The 27,814-nt window shown below is 36.7% G+C and overlaps 1 protein-coding gene across 5 annotated transcripts in view; it reads left to right on the top strand.

The window, feature by feature from the left end:
- fut8a (fucosyltransferase 8a (alpha (1,6) fucosyltransferase)) overlaps positions 1-27,814 on the top strand; it is a 133,310-nt gene that overhangs the window by 63,026 nt on the left and 42,470 nt on the right. For 3 of the 5 annotated variants that reach the window (XM_055171929.2, XM_055171928.2, XM_055171930.2), the window contains exon 3: positions 22,996-23,507. In XM_055171929.2, the coding sequence (XP_055027904.1) occupies positions 23,305-23,507 (203 nt within the window). In that variant the 5' untranslated portion in view covers positions 22,996-23,304. Of the gene's footprint in view, positions 1-3,134; positions 3,401-16,319; positions 16,341-22,995; positions 23,508-27,814 lie in introns of those variants that run through there. The other 2 variants (XM_055171931.2, XM_055171932.2) reach the window with 2 other exon arrangements.

The raw sequence follows: 27,814 nt of genomic DNA, 5'->3' as shown, positions 1-27,814 counted from the left end.
CATTTTCCACCACAGCCCGCATATGCTGCCTGACAGCTGTAAAGGGTACGGGGAAAACAGGGTGTGTGTTGACCTACATCAAGCTATTGAATGCTGTGATGTTGACATTCCTGTACAATAAATGCGACTATCCTCTAGAAAGACCATATCATATGAGCATTAAACATTACAAAGAGAAGAACCCTATGAGATCTGTGTGTTGGAGATTGAAGATAACTTTTGTACGTGTGCATCTGTGTTTATGTGTGTGCGTTGTGTGTGTTTGCTTTCCAAGCTGTTGATAGAATAATAAAGACCCATCAGATTGGAACAGGGGAACAGGCCCAGACTCTGTAAGACCCCTATCTTACGTCCACCACCAGCCAAAGCTGACAGCCTTGGAGAAACGGAGATTTAAAGAAAGCATCGCCTCTTTTTATTGTGGCTCTAAGATTAGATGCTTTGACGAAGGTCACTCATATCTTTTGTTTCCTTGTAATCAGGCGATGGCCTTGTGGGCCGCTGTCAGAGATCACTGCCCTCCATTGTTTGGAGGCATCATGGGAGGCAGCTTTGCTTAGACAAGAATGTTTGGATGCAGTGAGAGCCTCCACTGTAGTCGATAAGAAAAAGGGTGATGTGCCAGGACCTGACAGAGCTCCATGGATCTGGCTCTATTGTGACTTTAAGATGGCACCGAAATCCTAAAAGTAGCAACATTGGATTTAAAGAGCACCAGTGGTCCGATTCATGATTTTACATTTCTTTTGGTGTGTAGTTAAATTACCTTTGGTGGGTAAGTGTGTATTAGTACATATTAACGATATGCAAAAGGTACACACACCAAAGTAAACGATGATGCGAGTTATCGTCTCCAACGTAAATCTCTTTTCTTGAACTAATGTTAGCATTGCATTGTGACTGATCTTTCAAACATGGTAAGGAGCGTCGCATTTCCGACTTCAGAGGTATTTAGACCTATCACAACATACAGATTAGCTGGCCAATCAGGGACACAGAGCTTTTGAAATCAGTGCGTTTCAGGAAGAGGGTGAAATCTGGAGCTACAAAAATGTACGGTATGTGGAAAATAATATGTTTTTAATCATAAATCATGCAAACTCTTTGTATTATACCAAATATACAAAATAGCGTTGTTTTTAGCAATGAAATAGGTGCTCTTTAAAAGGGCAATGGAAGTGCTGAGTTACAACAAACCTAAAGGGATAGTTCAGCAAAAAATTTAAATTACCCCATGATTTATTCACTCTCAAGCCATCTGGGATACACTTGTCCTTCATCTTTCAGATGAACACAATTTGAGTTATTTTAGTAAATGTCCTGGCTCTTCAAAGCTTTAAAGCGGTAGAAAACAGGGTCCACAATTTTCAAGGCCAAAAAAGTGCATCTATCCTTCACAAAAATAATCCACACGGCTCCAGGGGGTTAAAGGAATAGTCTACTCATTTTCAATATTAAAATATGTTATTACCTTAACTAAGAATTGTTGATACATCCCTCTATCATCTGCGTGCATGCACGTAAGCGCTGGAGCGCGCTGCGACGCTTCGATAGCATTTAGCTTAGCCCCATTCATTCAATGGTACCATTTAGAGATAAAGTTAGAAGTCACCAAACACATCAACGTTTTTCCTATTTAAGACGAGTAGTTATACGAGCAAGTTTGGTGGTACAAAATAAAACTTATCGCTTTTCTAAGCGGATTTAAAAGAGGAACTATATTTTATGGCGTAATAGCACTTTTGGGAGTACTTCGACTCGGCGCAGTAACACCCTCCCTCTCCCATTATGAGAGGGAGAAGGGGAGCGGACTTTTCAGGCGAGTCGAAGTACTCCCAAAAGTGCTATTACGCCATAAAATATAGTTCCTCTTTTAAATCCGCTTAGAAAAGCGCTACGTTTTATTTTGTACCACCAAACTTGCTCGTATAACTACTCGTCTTAAATAGGAAAAACGTTGATGTGTTTGGTCACTTCTAATTTTATCTCTAAATGGTACCATTGAATGAATGGGGCTAAGCTAAATGCTATCGAAGCGTCGCAGCACGCTCCAGCGCTTACGTGCACGCACACAGATGATAGAGGGATGTATCAACAATTCTTAGTTAAGGTAACATATTTTAATATTGAAAATGAGTAGACTATTCCTTTAATAATATCAGAGTAATCATTTGGATTTTGTAAGAAAAATATCCCTATGTAAAATTGTATCGCACAATGCACATTATGCATAGCGTACAATGCGTAAGATCCGGTGGAAATAGACTCTCACATGCATTCCAGTTGTTTTAGCTACAGATAGGTTTATGCACTATTTTGGGCTTGAAAGTTGTGGACCCTGTTTTCTACCGCTATAAAGCTTGGAAGAGCCAGGACATTTACTAAAATAACTCAAATTGTGTTCATTAAAAGATGATGAAGTTTGATTAATAAAATTAGTAAAACTAAAATAACAGCCTCATGCAAGGCACTCTGGGAACCATGAATCATCATCAACCTTTACTGTTTTTTGCTTCAGATTTTGTTTCCAAAAATGCTTTGCTTGATGCTGTTATTTTAGTTTTACTCTGTAAAGACAAAGACTTGTAAATGTTTAATGTTCATTTAACTTTGAATGAAATGTTGCCAGTAAATAACATACATTTAAATCTACAGTAAGTTACCGGCAACCAGCTGCAAGTAACACTGTAATTTCTACCAATTTTTTACAGTAAAAAACAGTAAATTACTAAAATAGACTTTGTATGGGTGACGTATACACTATGAGTTTTCATAACTAAGGGGGTTTGGCGCTCATTACTGGGCAGACTGACAGTTTGACGAAGCCAAGGGCAGAAAGAGAGATAAGAGTAGGCAATACAAACTGTTGAGGTCTGCCAGATCAGTCTAGACAAACATGACGGCTTCCATTAAAGCATAGAATCAGCATAGACAGGACAATAGTGAGCAAGATGGAACTCACATGAGACATCCAGTATGTTTCAGCAATGACTCGCATACATACATTATGAAACAGCAGGGCGGACTCGGGCATGAATGCTCTCGCGTCAGCACTCTCAGCAGAGCCTGGGGTGTGAAGATAGGCAGAGTACTAAACACGCCCGCTCACCCGCACATGGCCATTCCCGTGCTCTTTTATTTCTCAGAGGCGGTCGCAAACCGATTAGCCCTGCCATCTCCACCGAGACTGGCTCCTTATTAACCAAGCAGTGTTTCGATCAATAGAGGAGCATAAACCAGAGAAAAGGCTCTGAGCCGGATTTCAAACAACCGCACGGACTTGCTACGCACCGAGCTATCCAGAGACTACATTAAAGCACACGGGAGGACATCTCACTTGCTCGCTCGGCTAATTGCTTCCAGCTCCACTTTGATGGGAACATACTTGAAGAAAGTGGAGGTAATTGATTTGTGTTCTCCATCTTTCGTTCGGGGGCCTTCAGGACTCTTTTTCTCAGTCATTATCCTGTCCCAGGATTTGAAAAGTTGTGAGCAGTCGTACTTTTCACTTCTAAATTGCGTTCTTTTTCAAAAGTTTTATGTTTTTGTTTCTTGCTTTTGGAGAATTAATGTAATCACCACGTCAGGAACACATACAGTTTTGTCACTGAGTATTGTTAGATTTGGCAGATTTTTTTTTTTTTTTTTTGAGCGGCCACAAGTCTTGAATCATTTCTCGAAACCTTGCTTCTCGCACCTGTCACCCCAGTCAGATTTTATGGCTTGCATTGACTTCATAGATTGTACTGTATGTGGTATTTGAAATATGAAAAAAAATTTCATTCAATTTACTCAATTTTTTAAGGTAATTGGTTGCAATCAATTTATTTAAGCCACATTTAAACAAAAGTATTTTATTTTATTTTTATTTTACTATTTTTTTGTTTTTGTTTAAATGTAGCTTAAATAAATTGATTGCAACCACTTACCTTAAAAAATTGAGTAAATTGAATGAATCATTTTTTTTCAGTGTATGAGATGTGACTGTGCAGTCTGAATTTTATGAAAATGCACTACTAGTGTAAAGTTTAGCATCACTTCTTTCTTATGACCTCAAAAACCTTTTGGATCTAAAGGCGTATAATTAGTTTTGAAGACAAAAGTATACTTGTCCCAACATATTATTTGAATCACAAGATTAAAATATTATTTAACAATAAAAAGTTTTTCAAATGGATGACTTAGTCCAACCAATTAAGAAAATCAGCCATTAAGAACCAAGCACAGATGGGACATTACTTTACTTTAAAGATGGGAAAATATAACGTAGTTTTGAATTATTTTGGATTTGGGGCATAACTCTCTAACACTGTAAAAAAATACTTTGCTGCCTTAAATTTTATTTATTATCAACTTGGATTTACAAGTAATTAAGTTAACTTTGAATTTTTAAAATTAAGTTGACTTTTCTTATATTTTGTGGCAACTCATCTCTGTTGACATGACCTGTAAATCTGAGTTGATTGAACAAAACATTTTAAGGCAGCAAAGTATTTTTTACAGTGTAGTTTCATAGTTTTTGTCTATAGTTTTGGGAAAATAATAATAAATAATAATAAGATAATAAAGTGACCTTTAAATAAGTTTTGGTACACTACACTGAAAAAAAATGATTTATTCAATTTATTTTCAAATTTTTTTAAGGTAAGTGGTTGCAATCAATTTATTTAAGCTACATTTAAACAAAAGTTTTTTATTTTATTTTATTTGACTATTTTAAGTAAATTGAATGAATCATTTTTTTCAGTGTATCAGAAAAATTGTCAAGAAATGTTCCCTAACTGTAATTGGGGCAGTTCCCTTTCAAAAAGTACGCATTTGCACCTAAAGTGTTCATATTAATACCTCATAGACACATATTCATTCCAAAATGTACACATATATGTACCTATAATACATATTAAAGTCTACGTAAAGCGATATTAAACATGTTCTGTATGTTACACCACAGAAAAATGTGTTATTAACTGCACAACAAAATTTGAATGATAAAAAATTTAAATTAATAAGTTAAATAAAGCAGGATTCTCTGCTCTCAAACGCTGGGGGCGTGTCCTCTCTCCGTAAATCCATGCCTACTTGCTGGAAAGCTGACGATGTCATGATACCATCTCTCACAACTTTCAAATACGTCTACAACCTGAATGAATGCTCGCGATTGTGTTAGGGGCGGGGGCCATGCTCAGTGGCTCCAGTGCGTCACCGAGCCATGATTTTAGACATTCCTGAAATGAGTAATGGAGAAAACTTTTAGGTCTAACTCTGCAATTCAATACTACATAGTTCACAAACATTTGTAATCTGTTTAGAAACAGTGACAGCGTGAGACCATTTTTTGGCCATCATTTTCCAACGTAGTGCATAGAAAGAGGGATCCTTTTCATTCTGTGAATCCGTGCACCTTTTGTTCAATATAATTTTTCGTAGCACAGACAATAAGCAAGTATTGCTGTTTCTTTGCTAATAGCTCAGGGGAAGAATTACCTCAGTTTTTTTTAGCCTTTCCCTTTATTCTTTTTCTGTCATGTACTCGCAAGCATCTCTAGCACACACGATGGAGCAAAGGTCCTGTGTTGATTATATTAGATCATAAAAAGAGCAGATCAGGACAGGCCTGTCCTATCATACAGCCTCAATCAACTAACTTGACATTGAATGCATTTGACGCCCTTCCAGGCACCACTGCAGTGGTGCTCGACATCTATTGCCTTTTCCATTAGGACAAAATATGACCCTGTACTGACTTCATGGGCTAGCCTATAATGTGTTCTTACTGAGCTTGTCAGTAAAATTAATATATTTATTTGCCAAAAAAGCTAGCAGTCGCTTCTGAAAAAACGACATAATATGCCTGCAGTATGTGTACTGATTAATTTATGTGTGCGAGACACCAAAGTGTAAATTTATGCAATAGTACTTGTTCTCTCTTACACACAGAAAAAAACTGTTTTTTCAGTTGCGCCATGTAATTTTATTATATTATTTAATGATTTTTAATTAGCTATTTTAAGAGTAAGATCAAGTGTCATTATCATTATGTTCCCATTAACAGTTTTATTAATAAAAATGTTTTGCTTAAAAATTATACAGCATTTCACTTGTTGAGCTTCAATACTAAAATAATGTTATTATATATTTCCAATTAGTTTTAAGTAAATCACGCAGAAAAGGGTAAATCATGTCAAAATAAATAAATCCTTTTTTACGGCAGCATTTAAATTAAAAAAGTTTTTTTAACACTGTTTTAATTGTGAATGCCCTAGACCAGGGGTCTCCAACCTTTTTGTGAAGAAGGGCTACCACAATGGATAAAACAATCTGGAGGGCTACTTTTTTATATAGTATACTCAAACCTATCATTGTTTAAAATGTTAACATACATAATATAAGCCAAGTTTATATAAAAATATGAAGAGTTTCGTTTCAAAACGAGAGAAATCCATTTTTTAACATTTTTGTCAAAACATGTTATCTTATCATGTTATTATTTTGTTTTATGGTACTTAGCTGTATTTTTTTAAGTTTTAAAGGTTTAAATCAAAACAAACCAACTGCAGTTGAATTGAAATTAATTGGAATGCACAACCAAAAAACGAGATTTCTGAAGAATTAAACGGTGGTTATCTCGTTTTGCAACGAAACTCTTCATATGTAAAAAAAATAGGGATGCACCGATATGGAAATTTTGGCCAATGCCCATAACTCTTTATATTTGGGGGCCAATAACCGATATATATATATAGGCCGATAAATATTCATATTAATTTCACAATGAAAAACTCTCAGACTGCGCTAGACTAGCACACTCTTCTTAAGCCCGCAACATGTGTCATCTTCGTGCTATGTCACAGAAAGCACCAATCAAAACTCCACATGGCCAGCAATGAGCAAGTGAAGTGGTTCAACAAACCAAAATAATCCATAATTTATCGGCTTTCATTTTGCTATCAGACCGATAACCAATAATATTAAAAATAAGCAGTTATCGGCCGATAACGATATGTCGGCTGATATATCGTGCATCCCTAAAATATATATATATATATATATATATATTTATTAAAATTGAGGCTATAGAATATGCATTGGCGGGCACCTCATAGACCATGTTGGAGACCACTACCCTAGACCTTACTAAACATTCATCCAGCATTCATCTACTGCTGTCAAAGATGGAGATAGATCTTTTTGATCGCTTATACCTAGTCTGTAAAACACTCACCTACGTCTACTCAACTTTTCATAAAAAGCTAAATCAAATTTTTCCCCAACCTCACCCGGCACTTTTGGCCCACTAAGATTCATCAAGTCTATTACAGCTCTTGAACTCTAAAAGACTGAACTGATTCAGAAGCAGATTCATTTAACAGGATTCTGCTTGCTCTCTTTTACTGGCGATCTATCAGATGTGATGTTACAATTAAATGAAAAGGGCTGTGCTATTACTTTTCTAAATGATTGGATATTTGCCTGGTGAGAGGAAAGAGTCGAAGGAGAGTCCTGAAATCATACAAGTATCTAGGGAACAGAATATCATAAACCCTTTGGAGACAGGGTCTCTTTTGACTTGGATCAATACCCACACTAAAAAAACTACTTCTGGACATCGGTTGCACATAATTAAATTAGGTTGTCTTAAAATGAAATTAACATAAATTAAAATGAATGTCATTTAAGGAAAACTTGATTCAATCATGTTGAACTGGTGTACATAATTAAATTACGTAGATCTAACATTTTTTTTTTAGAAAAATAATTTTAAGAAAACTTAATTCAACCACGTGCAACCGGAGATTTTTGTCAGTGCAGTCACTACACTGTGAGAAACAAATAGTCACAAAATGGTCCCAATCTGTCACTGGGGCGGTACCCTGATATGTACTATTAAGGTACAGATATGTACACTCTGCTCAAACCAGTGTTACCAATTGAAACTACTTTTTCAGGAAAAATGCATAGCCATTTTTTTGATACACCTTAGCTTTTATTTATTTATTATAGAAAATATAACCAGTACTGTCCCGCAAGCATGAAGTGTGACTTAACCAAGGAAGTAATATAGTGAAAATCTCTTTAAAGGTGCATTGTGTAACTTTTAGAAGGATTTCTTGACATAAATGCAATAAAATATACATAACTATATTATCAGTGGTAAGACCTTACTTAATACTGTAATATTGTTTTTATTACCTTAGAATGAGCCGTTTTTATCCACATACACTACGGGTCCCCTTACACGGAAGTCGCCATTTCACGCCACCATGTTTCGACAGAAGCCCAAAACGGACAATCTGTTCTATAGAGCACGTTTTGTCACCACGTTGACTTTGACGATGACATGTTTGTCCTGTGGCAGCTACCGTAGCTTTTCTATGCGTTTCGAAAGAGAGGGGTGAGCTGTGGACTGAGCCGTTGGTTGCAATTCAGAATTTCACTGCTAGATGCTGCTAAAAATCTACACAGTGGATCTTTAATGAAGGTGTATGGTGATTTTGTCAGATGAAAATCAAATTTTTAAGTGGAAGTGACTGCGGAGTATTACAGTGGATTGGTTAGGCACTATTTTATCTATATTCACATGAGAATAGCTTTATGGGTATTCAAAGTTCCAATGCTAGTTCTTATGAAAATGCGATGCAATGATGTCACAACTATGCTAAGTAGCACATTATGTCATTCAGCGCAAAATAATGTGGAAAACACTCTACCAACCACCCAGAACAACGTAACTTTACAGCAACCTACTAAAATCCATTAGAACCACCTTAGCAACATCCCACAACATTCAAGCGTCTTGGCAGTGTGTTTTGCATGTGCATGTACTACTAAATCTAAATTTTTTAAGTACTACATTTTATTGAACTACAGAGAGTTTGGACTGTATTGGGTATGGTGGGTTGCTAGGGCTTGCTTTCCATTTTTATTTGGGTGTTTCCTGCAATATTATAATGATATGCGCATCAAATGCAGATAAGAGTTTAAATTGCTACGAAGTTGCTCAAGTATTCACTGTAGTTCATTTCAAATACACACACGCTTACACACACACTCAACTAGGGAGACAACACCAGATTGCCTTAACAGGTGTTGCCTGACTAATTTGACACTTATTGAATATAAAACTGATGAAAGAGACAAACCAAAGCTTTCCCCTCCTAATTGCACTCCCACCCCCTGTTTGAACAGCCCCACTTTTTTGCATAATTGTTTTTATGCACACACACACACACACACACACACTTGGAGAGCATGGTGCAGGTGACCTTTTCGCTGATGATCAGAGATAGCCTCCGGCCACACCTTGTATATGTACTTCACTCTTTGCGGATTTTAGGGGGGCTGATTTGCAGACTTGCAAGTTTCTCACCATTGTTATCTTCACACTTTAGCCACAACCTCAACAGTCTCACTGTGCATGTGGGAGCCTTTGTTCACAGCTTCATTTTCAAAGAAACGGTTCATCCGAAAATGAATACACTCTCGTTATTTACTCACCCCAGGTCAAAGCTACAAGACTTTCTTCTGCAGAACACAAAAGGAAACATTTTGAAGACTTTTTCCTCTTTTCCTTGCAATTACAATAAACACAGCCTGAAGCTTGCTGTTTGCAAATACTACAAATATAAAACCAATGTAAAAGTTATTGTTAAAGTGGTCCATTAAGTTCCAACTATAGCCATTTTCACACAAACATTACGGAAAATACACGGAAGACGCATCCAGGATTTGTCCAGGATCGTTAGATTTTTGGTTTATTCACACCACCAATGATTTTCCGGAATCATGCATTCATACAAATGCCGTAAAGAGTCTTGCACTTGGTAGGTTTTCTCCGCAGCGTCTGAAGTTCGCTTATTATCCGTTATTTCTCTATTTCCGTATAGTGACAAGCTCCCTGATCTCTGCTTCAGTACAGTTTGCAGACATTTCTTGTTGTGAATATATATGTAAATCCTTGGTTTTAAATAGCTAAACCATAACTTCTGGTTGCAATGAAAAAAATGACATGCACGTCATCCCTACGGCACACCCCTTACAGCATTGTTTCTGTGTCTTGTTCACACACAACACTTTTCGGTATCTTTCTGCAATGTTACTAAGTCCTCTTTCCGGGAGCGATCCCAAAACATTTATGGGACGTGTTCGTGTTCACACGGAAGCCTGTCTATAGACTGTCTACAATTCTATAGATATTTTTCTGGGACCAAAGTGCTGTCTGAATGATTTTTATGTGTGCTGTATACATCAGTATATCACTGAAGCCATACAGACCAAACTTCATTTTTATTAACTAAATATTTGAACTTGACCTATTCTACACCTTTGTCTGGCGTCATGAAAATGTTCAATGTCGAATGAATAAATCATTTTTCAGTTGAGTTGCGTCAAGCATTTGATTGATCACTTAACCGGTCTGAGTGATTCGTTCACAAATGGACTGATTTGGTTCTTGCTGACTCAGAGGTTCATTTCTCAGATGTTGACATCTTTCTGAATGAGAACATTGTGAATAAGTATGATGTATATTTAGGTTTGTTTTTTAGTCTTTAGCATTGTGACGGGAGGGTGTGTAAATGACCGAACTTGCTAAAAATGTAGAATGGGAGGTATATTTTTAGAAATTTGACCATGGATACATACTCTATTTCTAGCATGTTCTCTCCATTGAACATATACACAAGCATATGGGACAAATTAACATATGCTAATACGTGTACACATTGACTTCTTATCATTAAAAGTTGTCAAATGAAAGGCAGATGAGAGGTAGAAAGGTACAGCAAGTAGGTGTACAAATATCTGGAGGGTCTCCATAATGTGCCTGAAAAGTTTCATGCTGGCATGCCAGGCAAGACACAGTGCCAACTGGCCATTAACTTGTTTCAGTTCATTCTGTTGCCCCATCCCTAGACCTTAAAGACACCTAATGCTTGCACATAGGAAGACAGGTCACCCCAAAGGAGTGACCTAATGTTAAATTTATGGTAGCAGTAAACTCATTAGGTCCACCACATCATGCCCTGCCAGCGGTGTGCCATGTCTGTGCCCGTCCTCCTGGCCACCTGCTCCTGTGACTCTAGACTTGGGTCGGCATACGGCCAGAGGGCTGATGATATGTGGACAACAGGGACTTTTTCGTTTAATTGAAATCATACTGACATTTTAAATCCTCATAAGAAAGATAAAACAAGTTTTTGTTTTTATGCAAAACTGTGAAAATTTGCTTATTGGGTTATTTATTGCATTTTGAAATGTTTTCTAAAGGGGGTTAAATGCACTCATTTGAATTGAGGAAGAGGCTCAGGTCATAAGCCACCAGTAAGAAACATACTGCAGCAATGCATTAAACCCACTTTTAACACCTTAGCGACCACAAACTGTACCCTGGAATCTACCTTTCGTCCCTTGGTGTTAGTTTTAGTTCCATTATGAAAATGAAATCTCCATATAGGACTAGCATGAGGTTCTTATGTAATGAATTCATTTGTAATTTAATCATCTTTTGTCGGAGCTTCGGTTACATATTGAACACCAATAGATATGCGCATGGACTAATTTAGCAAGAAATCTCTATCTTTATCCATAAACATTAGACTCTGCCTTCTAAGCAGATGGTTTAAGCTTCCGGTGGAGAAACCGTGCTTGCAGAAGCCCTGCCTATATGTCAAATTTATTTTAAGCCAACGTTTTTCTGTAATTGATAAGCATGTATTTCTTTAAAGAAAGTAAAGCTATTTTAGCATTGTAGTTGGAATTTACCCAGGGGCACACGTTTGACTCGTTATGTAAGAGTTCCAGAGAGTTCTGCCCAAAAAATGCAGAAGAGCAAAAACTGATGGGCATGGTTGATATTTTACAGGTAATTGAGTGCTGGAGGTTATTTATTTTTCTGAATCAATAGAGGCAAAGATTGTCATAAAACACTCCACCCAAACTTGTTTCGTCAAACACTTAATAAAATTGCGTATTTTTATATTGTTTTCTCAACTTTGACAAATTGGTTAGTACCTTAATAACTTGCTTTATGTAAAAATGACGTGCTTAGCTGCAGCTAATATAGACGGTTTCATCGGACGCCCGTGGGTTGTCGTGGTTACGTGTCTGGTCGGAACTTTACTTCCAGTTTCTGTTTGTTTAATGGTCTGACTACTGGCTATACTTATTATATTATGTGTATTATAGTTCACATTTTACACAGTGATGTTAGCTCAGTGCGCTTTAGCTATGAAATATGAACTAAGGTAATCTACTTGTTTTTTATTTTGCTTGTTATCAAAAATAAACTACTCTAAAAGGACTTTGTTGTTATTGATTCTTAGCAAAGTTTACCGGAAGTTACGTGTGTTCCACGAAAGTCGTTTGTTTATGTTGTTACTGCTGAAAATGTGTATAAGCGCAATAGCTCTTGCTCTCCATGTGTTTTCTTCTATTTAAATAAGACTAAGCGTGTAAAAATAAGGTGTGTTTTCCCCTCGCTGTTTGGTCTGAACCTATTCATCACTGTAAGGCAAAAATATAGTAAACACAAAATCCATGGAGGATTTAAAATGCTGTATGTGACGTGGAGGAGTCAGTTCACATCAGAAAGAAAATTTTGTCATTAATTATTTACCTTCATGTCATTCCACGCCCATAGTGGGGCATGCACACCAAATGCAAATTCAACGATTTGTGCAAGTAGATTACATACAAGTCAATCCAAAGATGCGAACTTGCGTGGGGCTATGCAAATGACAGGAATTGGGCGACACGATTGCCTCGAAAACGCGCTATTCGCACGAACGCGTCTTTGTGCAAGTTGAAAATATTCAACTCAAGCTAAATAAATTATCATGACAAGAAGTTAAATCCCGCGAGTAATCTAGAGCAAGGAACGCGATGCTTCATGTTTGGTGTGTTCACTTTCGTTCATTTTCGGAAAACAATATAAGATATTTTTTATTAAATCAGAGCTTTTCGGCTTTAATTGCGTATGAATTTCCGCGTGGGCGTGCGCATTTTACTTTCACTTCTGAAATCTTAGACAATTTTTGAATGAGGTGCTTCTGTTAAATTGCCTATGAATGCATGTATAGCCGTAAGCGGCAATGCACTTGTTTGAATGAAGTGACCCGGAGCACGTTGGTACTTCGTCAAATAGAAGTTGTCCGTAAGGAAGCACGCCCGTCCCAAGCTTTAGGGACTGAGCATCAGGACAACTGGCACTTTTCTTTTTTAAAAAGGATGCCTAAATCTGCCTCTTGCAATAAGCCTAGTGAGTAATTAATGACAACATTTTCATTACTGGGTGGGATAGTACTGTTTTGTTTTTTTGTTATACTTTTGATGTATCAGTTTAAATTGTTTTGGGCAAAACAAAGTTTACCTAAAACTTGTATTTATTAACTTAAGCTGATAATGCTGTTTAAAAAAAACAAATTCTATATAAAAATGTAACGTATTTTTTAAAATGTAACTTTCATGCCCTGTAACTTTATTCACTTCTTATTGGTTTTATAACAAGTGAACTGAAGGTTTGTGAATGACTCACTTTAAATCAGGATGTTCTAGGCATTAGCAAAGCTGTCCTCTTTATTTATTTTTTCTTAAGAAAAAATGTCCCTTTATTCTCAAGGAGTGCCTAAACTTTGTGAAGTTTCTCATTTCTGAAGTTGAAATCTCAAGCTCTTGTATTTAAAAGCATGGCTTTAATTTAAATACACTGGATTCTTAATTCAAGCTTAATGTGCAACTTTAGACTCGTGTGAACAGCACACCAGCCAACTATTTTGTCACCTTTCATGTTTTTTTTGTGTCACGACCTAATTAACCCGCTTCCATTTAAGCCCCATGGGGAAATTTTTGCTAGATACTGAACACATTGACAGTTTACATGCATACATGCCAAACCTAACAAATGCTTACAAGACATGAAGAAATACAAGACATGCTTGTATGTCATAATCAATTATTAATCTATTTCTTCCTCGCTCTTGATAATTACAACATACTGTAAGGTGCCTCCCAAATTGCATACACTGAAAAATTATTCATTCAATTTACTCACATTTTTTTAGGTAAGTGGTTGCAATAAATTTATTTAAGCTATATTTAAAACAAAAGTTTTTTGCTTGAATGTAGCTTAAATAAATGGATTGCAACCACTTACCTTTAAAAAATTAGTGTACTCAGTGTACTTATTTATTATTCTATGTAATTTTTAAGGGTAAATAGTGCAAGACTGCCACTATCGTTTATTTTGAATCGAGTATCTAATGTTTTTGTTAAAGACGAGTACTTAAAATTCACAATAAAAACACTTTAGTGAACAATAAAATGCTAAAGACAGGGCGGTACAGTGCAATATTTATGTCTCACATAATAAGGGAAAATCAGTCTATGAATTAATTGATGATGAATTAATGAACCGTGTGACGGAGACTTGACAGCATCCTGTCATGCTGGATGCGTTTGTAGCGTGCATACTTGTGTCCCAAGTTTGTGTCAAATTATCAAGGAGCATTACATCTTTAAGTAACTTTTTGTCATATCGGTGTGAGTAACAGGCAGAAAACGATAGCGCTTTACCGTATCAGTTGATCTGAAGGATGAGACACACACTTTAAGTTCAGTCACTTAGCGAGTGCAGGAGAGATAATGATTGACAGCTTGTTTGAACAATGTACTCTCACACATATAACATACAGACGTAAAACATGCCGTGTCTATATTGTTGTATTATAAATCACTTCAGTTGGCTTTGGTGTACTGTTTTTGGATAATAATTTTCTTATCAGTTTTCCCATCATTTGCGTCACCTGCTGTACACTCCCACCGCGCCTGTCAGCAGGAGTCATGACCTAGTAAAGATGCTTCTGACTTTTGACATGTTGATGTAGATTAAACTATTCAACAATATATCAAATGAATCAACCTTAATGATTCATTTTCATTGACTTGCAATGTGTTATGTGTTTGACATCATTTACCCTCGTCTAGGAAACTGCTTTATTTAAAACTTGTTAGGTGTTCCATTTCAGACGACACAACTATAATGTTTTTACTTTGTTGAGCTTTACATAAAAATCGCAAAGTCAAAGGTTAAGTCCTCTAGGAACAGAAGAACTGCCAAAATATATACCCTGCAACAATGTAAAAATGTACTTGAATGGAGAGCACAAAGTTCCCACATGACATCAGATCTGCACTGGTGTTAATGCAAAATAATGCGTAAGAGGGAGTGGTCCATAGACATAAAGTGCTCCCACAAAGCACCTGTATTGTTTAAAGGAGTTCAACTGATATGTAGTGCATCACAATGGGAAAGGACGTCAATGAGTCTTTGATGTTTAAGTGGAGAAAAAAAATAATAATGTTTTTTTTTTATCTGGTTTAATCTTTCTTTAAAAGGATCCTGGCGAATTTCAATACACATTTTAATACAACAAAAAGTAAGATCAGACATTAACCTTGGCTTCAGGCAGAAATGTCCTGGATATTCACAAAAATCATGTGGTGAGTTTGTCAGTTTTTATCTGTCATGTAATATGTCAGTGTATTTTATTTATGCCTATGGGTGTAGGTGGCAAAGTGACCATTTTGAAGTTAATCAATTGACATGAATTGAAAACATGCTGTGTGTTATGAGACAAATTTGCCCTCATTAAGGTAACAAAATTTTTATGAAAATGTATTCCAGAGGGCAATAATTAAAAATCATAGAAAATCTAACATATAAGAGCAAAAAAGGGTACACATAGCCTTGAGATAGTGACAGAGGGTCAACTCCAAAAGCATGAATCTATTTTTCTTGGAAGTTGTTCAACTTTAAAAAACGATTATCTTGTTTAACAACTGTATATATTTTTAAACATGACGGTTTTATTTGGCTCAGAAGTGAATGAGCATTCTGGGAACCAATTACATACCTTACACTCTAAAGTATTTGGTTCTCAGAATGCCCACTTATAAAAACCAATGGGTGCGTCACTCAGGTTACTCCTGTAGAGCTTCATACATCTACAATCGAAAGAGAGATGATGCAAGTTCATACGTGAGAGAGAGAGAGAGAGAGAGAGAGAGAGAGAGAGATCAGACCTTTTAAGACAAAACTTGTGACACTTTATATTTTAGTATTAAAGGACATCACTGCATGGAGTAGAGGTTGGAAAAGTAGTGAACACTGCTGGCTGGCGATTTTTCTGTCAAGGAAAGGAAGCAAAACATGCAAAACAGCTTTTGACATTCATAACACTTTTATTCAAATATGCATGTGTATATATATACAGATGACAGAGGTAGATTGCTGTTGGCTTATATTGAAAGTTTCTCCGTGACTGTTTCCAAGCAAGAGAGATATGGTGAGTCTGTTGTTATGAATCATTGTTATAATGTTCATTTTAGTTTTATTAATGGTAGGACTGAAGGTTTAGTGTCGATGAAGTGGTGAGCTTTACTGATGTTCCAGTGGAGGTACCGCGGACAAATCGTTCAGGAAATACTGTTGCAAACTGTGATAGTTTGTCACCATAAAACTTAATCGATAAATATCGATTGTTAAATATTAGTATTTGACATTTTAAGAGTTTGTCATTTCCAGCTGCCCTTAGAAAAAGCATTGCGTTTCAAATTTGTTAGATAGTGCAATTAAATCTTTCATGGTACGTTGAAGATCTGAGGTATGAAAGACTTAATGGTGAAAGTTACTGTTGCATGACTGTATAAATGCCTGCTCAGCTGTATCAAATTTATGGTTTCACTTAGTGTTTTATAGTTTCAAAATTAAGAACAGCTTGATAGTAGTTTTGGGTATTGCAGTAACCTCACAACACGTATTAGGGCTTTAAACAAAGCTAACTAGTTGACGGTTTTGGAGGGTGTAAACTTTTACATATACTATACGTATATATGTATTATATGTACTGTAGTAGGCAAACCCATGCATTAAAGGAAAACACCACCGGTTTTCAATATTTTACTATGTTTTTACCTCAACTTAGATTAATTAATACATACCTATCTTTTTTCAATGCGTACACTTAATCTTTGTACAACGCGTTGTGAATGTGTTAGCATTTAGCCTAGCCCTACTCATTTCTTAGGATCCAGACAGGGATGAATTTAGAAGCCACCAAACACTTCCATGTTTTCCCTATTTAAAGATGGATAAAAATGAGAGCTATATTGTATGGCGGAGGGGCACTTAGTTGGCAGCACTTCGACCTCAGGCGCAGTCATTTTGACGGAAGTTTAAGAGGGAATAGTCAGGAGTGATGATGTTACTGCCCCCCATGGTTGAAGTGCTGCAAACTAAGTGCTGTTCCGCCATACAATATAGTTCTCATTTTTTATCCGCTTAAAAAATCGCCATGTTTTATTTTGTGCCACCATAATTACTTGTGTAACTACTCATGTAACATTCTGTAGCCTCTTATGGAACGGCTGAAATTCCACAAGGGGGTGTTTTTGTTCCTCAGACGTTGCACAATAAATGTGACATCCGAATATATTCATTATAAATCGTGAATGAAAAGTGAGATTCGAACGAATGTTAGTGAACTAATTGTATACACTATTTAAATCGTAATTCGGTCAGAAACGTCAAGATTGCGAGGTGAACAAATCGTTTTTGATTAAAAGGCTTGGATATTCCATTTCCTTGGACTTTTGGGGATTTATGAACAATTTGTTTTGGACAATTTCACGGAAGCGGATAAAGGGAAGATTTTGAAGTTAGGTAAATATCGTAAATCGGCGCCGCCTGGTTCAGGTAACTAACAACTAGATTACAGTTTTATGACTGCTAAAAATCATATTATGCTTTGTGTGTGCGCTTAATGGAATCCCTAAAGTCTAAGCTTTCCAACAATGTGCCGCTTGACCGTATATTTTGACGATTTAATGCTTCAAAGTTACAATGATGTAATGCAGCCTCACGTGCAAGGGAGGGGGTGTACCGTGTACGGCACAGTGTTCCTTATCAGGTTAAATAGGGAAAACATGGTGAGTTTGGTGGCTTCTAAATTCATCCCTGTTTGGATCCTAAGGAATAAATGGGGCTAGGCTAAATGCTAACACATTCACAACATGCTGTACAAAGATTAAGTGCACATGTTAAAAAAATATGGATAGGGATGTATTAATTCATCTAAGTTGAGGTAAAAACATTGTTTTCTTCCTTTAAACACCATCTCTCTACCTTGGTAAGAAGCAGGAATAGTGAGCTCCAAAACTCGTTCCTAACCTGACCAGGCTGTTGTTCAGCTCATAAATGCAGGCATTAATTATGGATTTATTGCTGTCCTTGTCTGCGTGCTGCTGTGTCACTATGCAGATCTCAATTATTCATGAGCTCTAGGAGCGGGGTACGAAGGCTGCGCTCATGCGGGACGGTGCAGTTTACAGATTATTTCTCTTTCAGCACCAAATCGTCCGGTTCAATTTAATGCAGCATTTTAATGACTCGCTCCCCATTTTCCATTTAAAACTAAGAGTAATGGCAGTCAGTGGTGACATTTCTGTAATGAGGATGTTGAGTGTGTACTTACACTCGCCGCCTCTGATGTGTTTACGTAGGAAACTTGGAACCTTGGCTTCACCCCCGAGTTAATTATAAGTTTAAATAAGTACAATGTCATTGTGGAGAGGCACTTTATTTAGTGATGTAAATAGATGTGTCATTCTGCATTGCACACTTCAGCCCTTCCAGAGAAATTAAAGGCTGCTTTTTATTACAAATTTATCAGTGCTGAATGCAAATATAGTAATTTGACTTAGGCTACATCTTTATTGCATGCATTTAGTTTTTTATATAATTCTAGGTTGAACTTTAGCTTTTCGAGGCCCATACTGTCTCTTATCCCCACAAATTATCCTCACCAGGTGTGGAAAAGTAATTTATTTGAGTGGTCGGATTTGGGCCAATGAGATTTTACTACGGGTGCAGTCTTATTGCCGTAATGACTGGTTATGGCAGATCTGTTATCACTTTTATGACATGTATGTCATTTTAGCACATAGTGCTTGGTTAGGGCACAGCATCTTTAAAGGGCTAATAACTCGTATAAAGTTTTAAAAACCATTGTAAAAATAGTCAATTTCACACTACAACTATTCATTTTCAAATCATTTTTTCCAGCTGATGAACGATAAAACATTGCCAAACGGTCTCTGGCGCGACTTGAATATTGTTCGGCTCTTGCTGATGTCCTTTTTCACAATGTCCAACATTCTCCTCTCGTCTATGAAGAATATTATGTACCCATAATGCTATTTTATCATCCATTGGTGTGGATGCTAATATATTTAATTGTATAGTTATCCTAAAGCATGCAGCTGACCTATGTGATGTTTACTCTCAGAGTTGCAAAACAGGTATGGATGTGTAAACATGGGCGGACATATTTTAATAATTCTCATCACTGACATGATTAGCTATACTATTTGTCAAACAACTGACAGCCCTGATATCTGTGTTAGACCCCATTTAATGAGTAGGATAGCTGTGTATGCATTAGATTATGAAGATAATGTACATGCTAAGAGGAGTGTGTGTGCGTGCCTATTGTTTATGTCTAATGCCCAGTGTGCATACGCCCCGTTGACTGCAGTAGTGATGTGCATAAATAGCTGCCGGTCCGCTGTGCACAGACACTAGCAGAAGGTCACTCTATTGATTCGATCCCGCACTGCAGCCTTTGATTACCGGGTCTGACACACCACCGCAATCCATAATGCATTGTATATGCTCCATGCAGAAATCCATAATGGGTCTCTATATTCCGCCCTCATTCATAATGAAGGATAAGCACAGCCTACGTTTCCCTATCTATCAGATACTCCCATCCTTCAGCCTCGTTTTACATGCACAGTGAGCGGCGTGTTATTCCAGCTCCGTAAATGGTTTGCTTTTAAGATATGCCGTGGCTGGTCGTGGGTGTGCAGTGTGTATTAACTCAAGATTGTGATACAAGAGCAGTTCAACTGTGATTGCTCATTTAAGTCAATGAATGTACGTACAAGATCTCGCTCAAGTCGGGTAGAAGTCACAAAACGGGTATGCGTGCACATGTCACAGCTTGTCCTAAATGGCTTTTCAGCGTCGACCCTGAATCTACAGCACCATGGGGAAATTCATTATTTTGAGTGAATTTGTAGTCTGAATTGTATGCAAACAAAAATGCTGGGTATTGTGCACAAGACAGAGATAGTAAACAGACAATGTGCTTTTCGTGTGGTGTTACTGTAGCTCAACTGGTAGATCATGGCATTGGGCACTTTAGGTTTGGGCAGGGTTTTAAAAAAAATTGTTAGACGATCCCATTTGACATAATTATATACTTGAAGTACTTGAAAGTAAATATTTCAATAATCTAATAGCAAATTTGCATATTCAACTAGGGCTGGGTATCGATTTAGATGTTCAAGATTGATTTGTTTCGCAAGCTTTCGGTTTCGATTCTCGGTTCAATTTTTGACTCCGATTCTCGGATCAACTCAATAAATATAGATTTAATACAAATACTATATTTATAATAAAGAACAGTGAACATAAGTTTACAAGTGGGCAATTAATAAAAAGAAATTAAGAGCCACAAACCTGTATATTAAACTCTTTTATTTTAGGTACATTTGGGTACATTAAAACAAAACCCATCTCTAATTTCAAATGCATGCAATTATGTTAAATACAATACAATTTTGATGCAAGATGAAAAATGTATGATGAAAAAAGTCGCATTCCTTGATCAAACAGGATCAGGTTATTTCTTTTTTTTTTATCGATTTGTGGCTTTTGAGAATCGATTTTGAATCGACCACATCGGAAAAAAAACGATTAATCGAAAATCTATTTTTTTGCCCAGCCCTGTATTCAACTTCAAAAACTTTTATTTTGTATGCATTTTAAAGTTTATATCAGTATTATTTTAAATAGGTATTGTTATAATTACCTGTATAAGGACCTTTAACTGGTTGCCTAATTTACTTTATTTGTACATAAAACTTATCATTGTTTTATATTATTATAAAAAAACAATAACGAAACCACACCCCTAACCCCAACATCACAGGCGGTCAAAGGCATATTGATCAAATATGTACGAATTAGGGATGCATACTGATTAATCGCGATTATTTATAGCAGAATAAAAGTTTTTGTATACATCATATATGTGTGTGAACTGTGTATAATTATTATGTATATATAAATATGCACACATGCATGTATAATTTTAAGAAAATATATGTATTTATATATTAAGTATTTGTATTTATATATAATATAAATTTTACATAAATATTCAAATGTATATACACATGTAAACATTTTTTAAATATATACATTCTTTATTGGTACATAAAACTTATCTGTAAATTTAGCATGAGTTCTCAGGTTTCTGATAGGACTGGGCCTTATTGTAGCAATCATCATATGACATGTGAATTAAACAAATAAAATACTGTATATCTTTTTTGTTAGTAAGTATTTTTTTTTAGATTTTTTATATTTCACATTTATTTATTTATTTACATTTATGATTTAATTGTAATTAATTAATTGATTCTTATCAACCCACAAACCCCCCTGCAACTCCCTCGCGAACCACCAGGGGTTCATGATCCCATTTGGCAAACCCTGGGTTAGAAGAATAAAGGCCTTCATTGGCTGGCACAGGTATTCCTTAAAAGTTTAATATCTGGGATAAAAATATTAGGTTAGGATTAGGGTTATCAATGCAAACTTTTCAGTGCTACTGATCATTGTTCTCACACGGCCTTGTTTCATTGTTTACGAACATTTGTATTTTCGTGAAATTGAGAGCAGAAAATTTTCTTACTGTGCAAAGTATAGTTCCCTTTCAGTCGGTCACTACGACGTCACGTCTTGACCGACGAATTGGGACGTGACGTCTCCGTACCCTTCCTTCAGGGAACGAGGGTTACATACGTAACCGACCGAGACGATTTTTTACTACTTTGCGTGCTAGACAAATATTAATATTTTGTTGTATACAATTCCTTTAATGTTTTTTCTTAATAAAACTAATCTTTCTAGAAATGTATTAAATCCTGCCTGATCTCATGAGAATTCGTACATATTATAGGAGTTGGCTAATTCGTATAATTTCGTATGAAATTAATCACGCAAAAGCGTATGATTATCATAAAAAACAATAGCGAAACCACACCCCTAACCCCAACGTCACAGGCGGTCAAGGCATATTGTACAAATATGTACGAATTAGGGATGCATAATTATTAATGGCGATTAATCAATAGCAGAATAAAAGTTTTTGTTTACATCATATATGTGTGTGAACTGTGTATAATAATTATCTATGTATAAATATGCATACATGCATGTATAATTTTAAGAAAAAATATATATTTATATATTAAGTATTTATATTTATACATAATATAAATTATATATAAATGTATATACACCTTTTTAAATATCTACATGCATGTGTGTGCATTTATCTATACAAAGTTATTATACACAGTTCACACACATATATGATGTAAACAAAAAACTTTTATTCTGATATAGATTAATCACGATTAACCATTATGCATCCCTAGTACGAATGTAGTTGTACAAAATAATACGAATTAGCCACCTATTAAAATACGTATGGATTGCCATGAAATATCGTTAGTTAAATCATAATACTAATAAATGTTACAGTTTTGGCAAGTAGTTATGATTTTCTTTCTACATCCCTCTTTTTAACTCTATAAATATACTTTTACAGTGTGCACTTTTGGAGTTCATAATTCACGCTAACTTTCTGCTGACTTGTATCTCACTCTGGCTTCTTGAGCTCATTTTAATCTTCTTTAATAGCTGTCTGAGTAGCTTTCTCAGCAGTGAAGCTCATTCCGGCCTTGCATCCATGTGGAGGAAAAGGCGGAGCTGATAATCTCAGACCTCACTTTTGCCTTTATCTCTCGCTGTTACTGCAAGCATGTCCTGCCATCTCACTTATCACACACGCTGTGTTTTTACAGAGGCAGGAACCCTCGGAGAGGCCCTGGAGCAAGAGGAACTAATCTGAGCCATCAAAGTTCTCAGAGGATCTCAGAGAGACAGGCGCAAAACAAGATCCACTCATACTCGAACACTTCGCTTCTTCTTCTCGAGGGCCTGGTGCTATGATATAACCTCCAGGTGTCTACCAGCACACAAGAGAGCTTCAGCGACCCTTGACGTCCCCCTCCGCTGTGGAGGAGCCCTGTGGTGGTGCATTGCTGTTGGGGTGAGCATGCCTCAGAATCCTGCTTTGTGAAAGGAGTGTGTGCTGGGCAGCAGTAGGCGCCATGCGTCCGTGGTCGGGCTCGTGGCGCTGGATCATGCTGGTGCTGCTGGCCTGGGGCACGCTGCTTTTCTACATCGGGGGTCACCTTGTGAAGGACAACGATCATCCGGAACGGTCAAGCAGGGAGCTCTCCAAGATCCTGGCCAAGCTGGAGAGACTGAAACAGCAGAATGAAGATCTGAGACGCATGGCAGAGACACTCAGGTTGGTGAGCTTTTAAGATATCTCTTTTGTAGCTCATGGGTCATGGGTTTGACCCCAAAGGGACCCACATACTGATAAATCTTGAATGCACTGTATGTCATATTGGACAAAAATCTGCCAAATCCATAAATTATGGATATTTTGTAATGTTAACTAAACTAGATAACTGTAAATCCTTTAAAGGACTGAACTCAACAATTGTAATGAAATGACTTAAAATGCTTGAATTATGGTGTCTATGATTGGACAAAAAATATCCGATGATATCAAATAAGTAAAAAATATTTTCCCAGTCCAGTCAAAAAGCTCTGTTCTTATGTGGTCAGGCTTCCTGTTATGCATTGTAGATTTTTACTGCTAATTTTGAGCTGCTTTGCTAGTTAAATGATCATTAGCCAGGAGGAAGCCTCGCATAATGAACATACGTAAACACAGGGGCACATGCAGTATTCAATGCTTGCCCACTCACTGTAGCTTTCTTCTGAATGGCTAGGAATGCATGTGCTTCAGGTTTTACGTACGTCACGGGGACCATAGAAGAAAAATGTCACTTAAACAATAAACCTCAATGAAATAATGGAATAATTGAAAAACAAACAGAGGTGTGGGGGGTGTGGATTTTGCAGCGTGCATACAGTATGCAAACTCACTCACTGTGTATTTCACTAAGCAGTTGTTTGTCATCTGTCTGCTTATGCATTATGTAAGTTTGCTTATCAGTGTTGTAGTAAATTATTAAAATGACCCGGGTGACTCAGTCCACAAATGTGCATCTTAATAGTTTGACATTTGACTGTGCACACACCACCCAATCTGCGACCAGGATGTTAGATATGTATAGATACAGTGGTACCTTACAGGTACTGTAATGACATAAAGATCAGTATTGTACCTTATTATACCACAGGGCAGTTGAATGCTTTATTCTCATTGGTTAAGAAATGTTACATGGGACTCCGGTCCTTTGAATGATTTGATATTAGACCACGGCATGTTGAATGCTGTATTCTGATTGGCTAAGAAATGGTTCATGGGTGTTGATTATTTTTCATTAACCGCACACCTGACCTGTCAAATGTCTTAAAAATATGCACCAGAACAATGTTTGTGATAACCGTGGTAAAAGCGGAATAATTGACTCCGATCCTTTGAATTATGTAAGGAATAATTGACGACGGGCCATTGAATTATAAGAAAGTAATGCACACCCAAGGTGGTAATGCGGCACGACATTGTTCTGGTGCCTATTTTTAAGACATGTGACAAGTAAGGTGTGCGGATATCAAAAAATAATGCATACCCACGGAACATTTTTCAACCAATCAGAATACAGCATTCAACAGACCCGTGGTATAATTGAAAATAATGCACACCCGCGCTTGCATTACCACCTTGGTGTGCATTATTTTCTTATAATTCAATGGCCCGTCAATTATTCCTTACATAATGCATACCCGTAGTAGAACCACAGATGCATTACCACCTTGGGTGTGCATTCTTTTCTTATAATTCAATGGCCCGTCAATTATTCCTTTTATACCACGGTTACCACAAACATTGTTCTTGTGCGTATTTTTATGACATTTGACAAGTTAGGTGTGCGGTTATTGAAAAATAATGCATACCCACGGAACATTTTTCAACCAATCAGAATACAGCATTCAACAGACCCGTGGTATAATTGAAAATAATGCACACCCACGCTTGCATTACCACCTTGGTGTGCATTATTTTCTTATAATTCAATGGCCTGTCAATTATTCCTTACATAATCCATACCCGTAGTGGAACCACAGATGCATTACCACCTTGGGTGTGCATTATGTTCTTATAATTCAATGGCCCGTCAATTATTCCTTTTATACCACGGTTACCACAAACATTGTTCTTGTGCCTATTTTTAAGACATTTGACAAGTTAGGTGTGCGGTTATCAAAAAATAATGCATACCCACGGAACATTTTTATTAACCAATCAGAATACAGCATTCAGCAGACCCGTGGTATAATTGAAAATAATGCACACCCGCGCTTGCATTACCACCTTGGTGTGCATTATTTTCTTATAATTCAATGGCCCGTCAATTATTCCTTTTATACCACAGTTACCACAAACATTGTTCTTGTGCCTATTTTTAAGACATTTGACAAGTTAGGTGTGCGGTTATCAAAAAATAATCCATACCCACGGAACATTTCTCAACCAATCAGAATACAGAATTCAATAGACCCGTGGTATAATTGAGGATAATGCACATCCGCGCTTGCATTACCACCTTGGTGTGCATTATTTTCTTATAATTCAATGGCCCATCAATTATTCCTTACATAATGCATACCCGTAGTGGAACCACAGATGCATTACCACCTTGGGTGTGCATATTTTAACGGCCCGTCATCAATTATTCCTTAATTAATTATGAGATCATATTTAATTCATAATATTTAATTGAACTTCTTGCTGTTCATTTAAAGGGATTTTATTTATGTTTATGCATAAAATGTAAATATAAATGTGTCACAATTTCATTTTTCCATGATCATTTACCACCCTTGAATTAAACTGGCCATTTTTGGCAGTTGTGCCTTTAAGGCTATTTTATGGACCAACTTTTTACATAAAAAAAAATCTGCTTACTGTGAGTTTGCTGTCGGGATACATTTGGCGCTGCCCCATCCTTCATAAACAGCCTCTTTGCAAAGCCTGAATAGCATTGTGACATGATAACGAAGCAATTCATGCTAAAATATGCTGCGTAAACACACACTTTTGTTTTATTTCGTAGATTTATGGCAGGGCTCGACAATAAGGTTGGCCTGGGGCCAGTGTTAGAGATATTTGGGTCTGTCGCTTGTCCTATTGGGCCTGTGCTGCGTTCGTGATGTTAATTCGCCAGCACAGTTTGCGTGTGCGCAGGGCTGCTGTTATGCGAGCAGACAATACAAAGCTACAGCTGAGAACGCATTACTACAAAAGACATACAGGCAGATAAAAATAAGCGCACACCTTTGAAATGCGCTCACTTTTGTGCCAAGTTTAACTTAAATAAGTTAAATATATTATAATAAACAAGTCCATCTCTTTTTTGCACGTTGATGAGAATTACTAAATTAATGAGCACAGATGAACATTCAAACTGTAATTCATAATCACTGTGTGCGATTTAATAGTACCGCATATCTTACCGGTATTCCCTTTCTCCATGCGGCATTGGTTTAATTACACCCCAGGGTTAATGTGATTAATTAGGCGTGCTGTTTGCAAAAAGTAAAGTAGTACTTTAAAGTAGTTTGCTCTGTCCAGTAATATTAATTGAAACACTACTCCAAAACCAACATGATCTTTAATCCTTAAACTTATAGGTCACCTATTGTCTGATTCACGTTTTTACATTTCCTTTGGTGTGTAAGTGTGTATTAGTACATGTTAACTATATGCAAAAGGTACAAACCCCAAAGTAAACGATGACCTGAGTTATCGTCTCCAACGTAAATTTATTTTCTTGTTCTACAACAAACACGCAGATTGTAGACAACAGTTTACTTCCTAGCATTGTTGATGTAGACATTATCATAATTCCTCCCGCTTCGGACTCAGCATGTAAGTTAACTCCTTTTAGCATTGCATTGCGAATCTTTCAAACATGGTAAGGAGCGTCACATTTCTGGCTGATGTCAGAGGTATTCATTCCCTTTCTCCATGCGGCATTGGTTTAATTACACCCCAGGGTTAATGTGATTAATTAGGCGTGCTGTTTGCAAAAAGTAAAGTAGTATACGTTTAAGAATTAATGGCATAGAACGTAAACAGTATTTCACATACAGCACCTTTGAGAAGTAAACCAGCAGTAGTTAAATAATTTTGGTATCAAAGCAGCACAACTGTAGTGTAAAGGAGAGTATACTGATTCATATTATCATAGCACATCTCCATCTCCTCTTAAGAGTTTCATGCAGATACAAAATCCTTAGTTGAGCTATGATTTATGGTGGAGAACAAGCCTTGGTAAACATCAATGTCATTATGCTGTATATACCAACACCATAAGTACTTTTGACCCTTCCTCTAAAGACTGTGAAAATCTGTTTCTGTAAACGAAAAGAGGAAACGCAACATCCTACTTCCAGCAAGGATGTAAACAAGCTTATGAATCAAACAATAGATCTGTTCAATGCTTTTCCTGGCAGAACATCTATAGACATTTGTGTTTATGTCACAATTTTCTAAAGCGTCTTCAAGGAGATGATTTTTCAGCTATTTTGATGGCTTTGAAATAACACACTCTGTTTCAGTCAAAATGATGATTT

Source organism: Misgurnus anguillicaudatus, chromosome 7, assembly GCF_027580225.2.
Source record: "Misgurnus anguillicaudatus chromosome 7, ASM2758022v2, whole genome shotgun sequence".
Lineage (NCBI taxonomy): Eukaryota > Metazoa > Chordata > Actinopteri > Cypriniformes > Cobitidae > Misgurnus > Misgurnus anguillicaudatus.
Note: the sequence above shows the minus strand (reverse complement) of the source record. Positions and strands in the feature narration are given on the sequence as shown.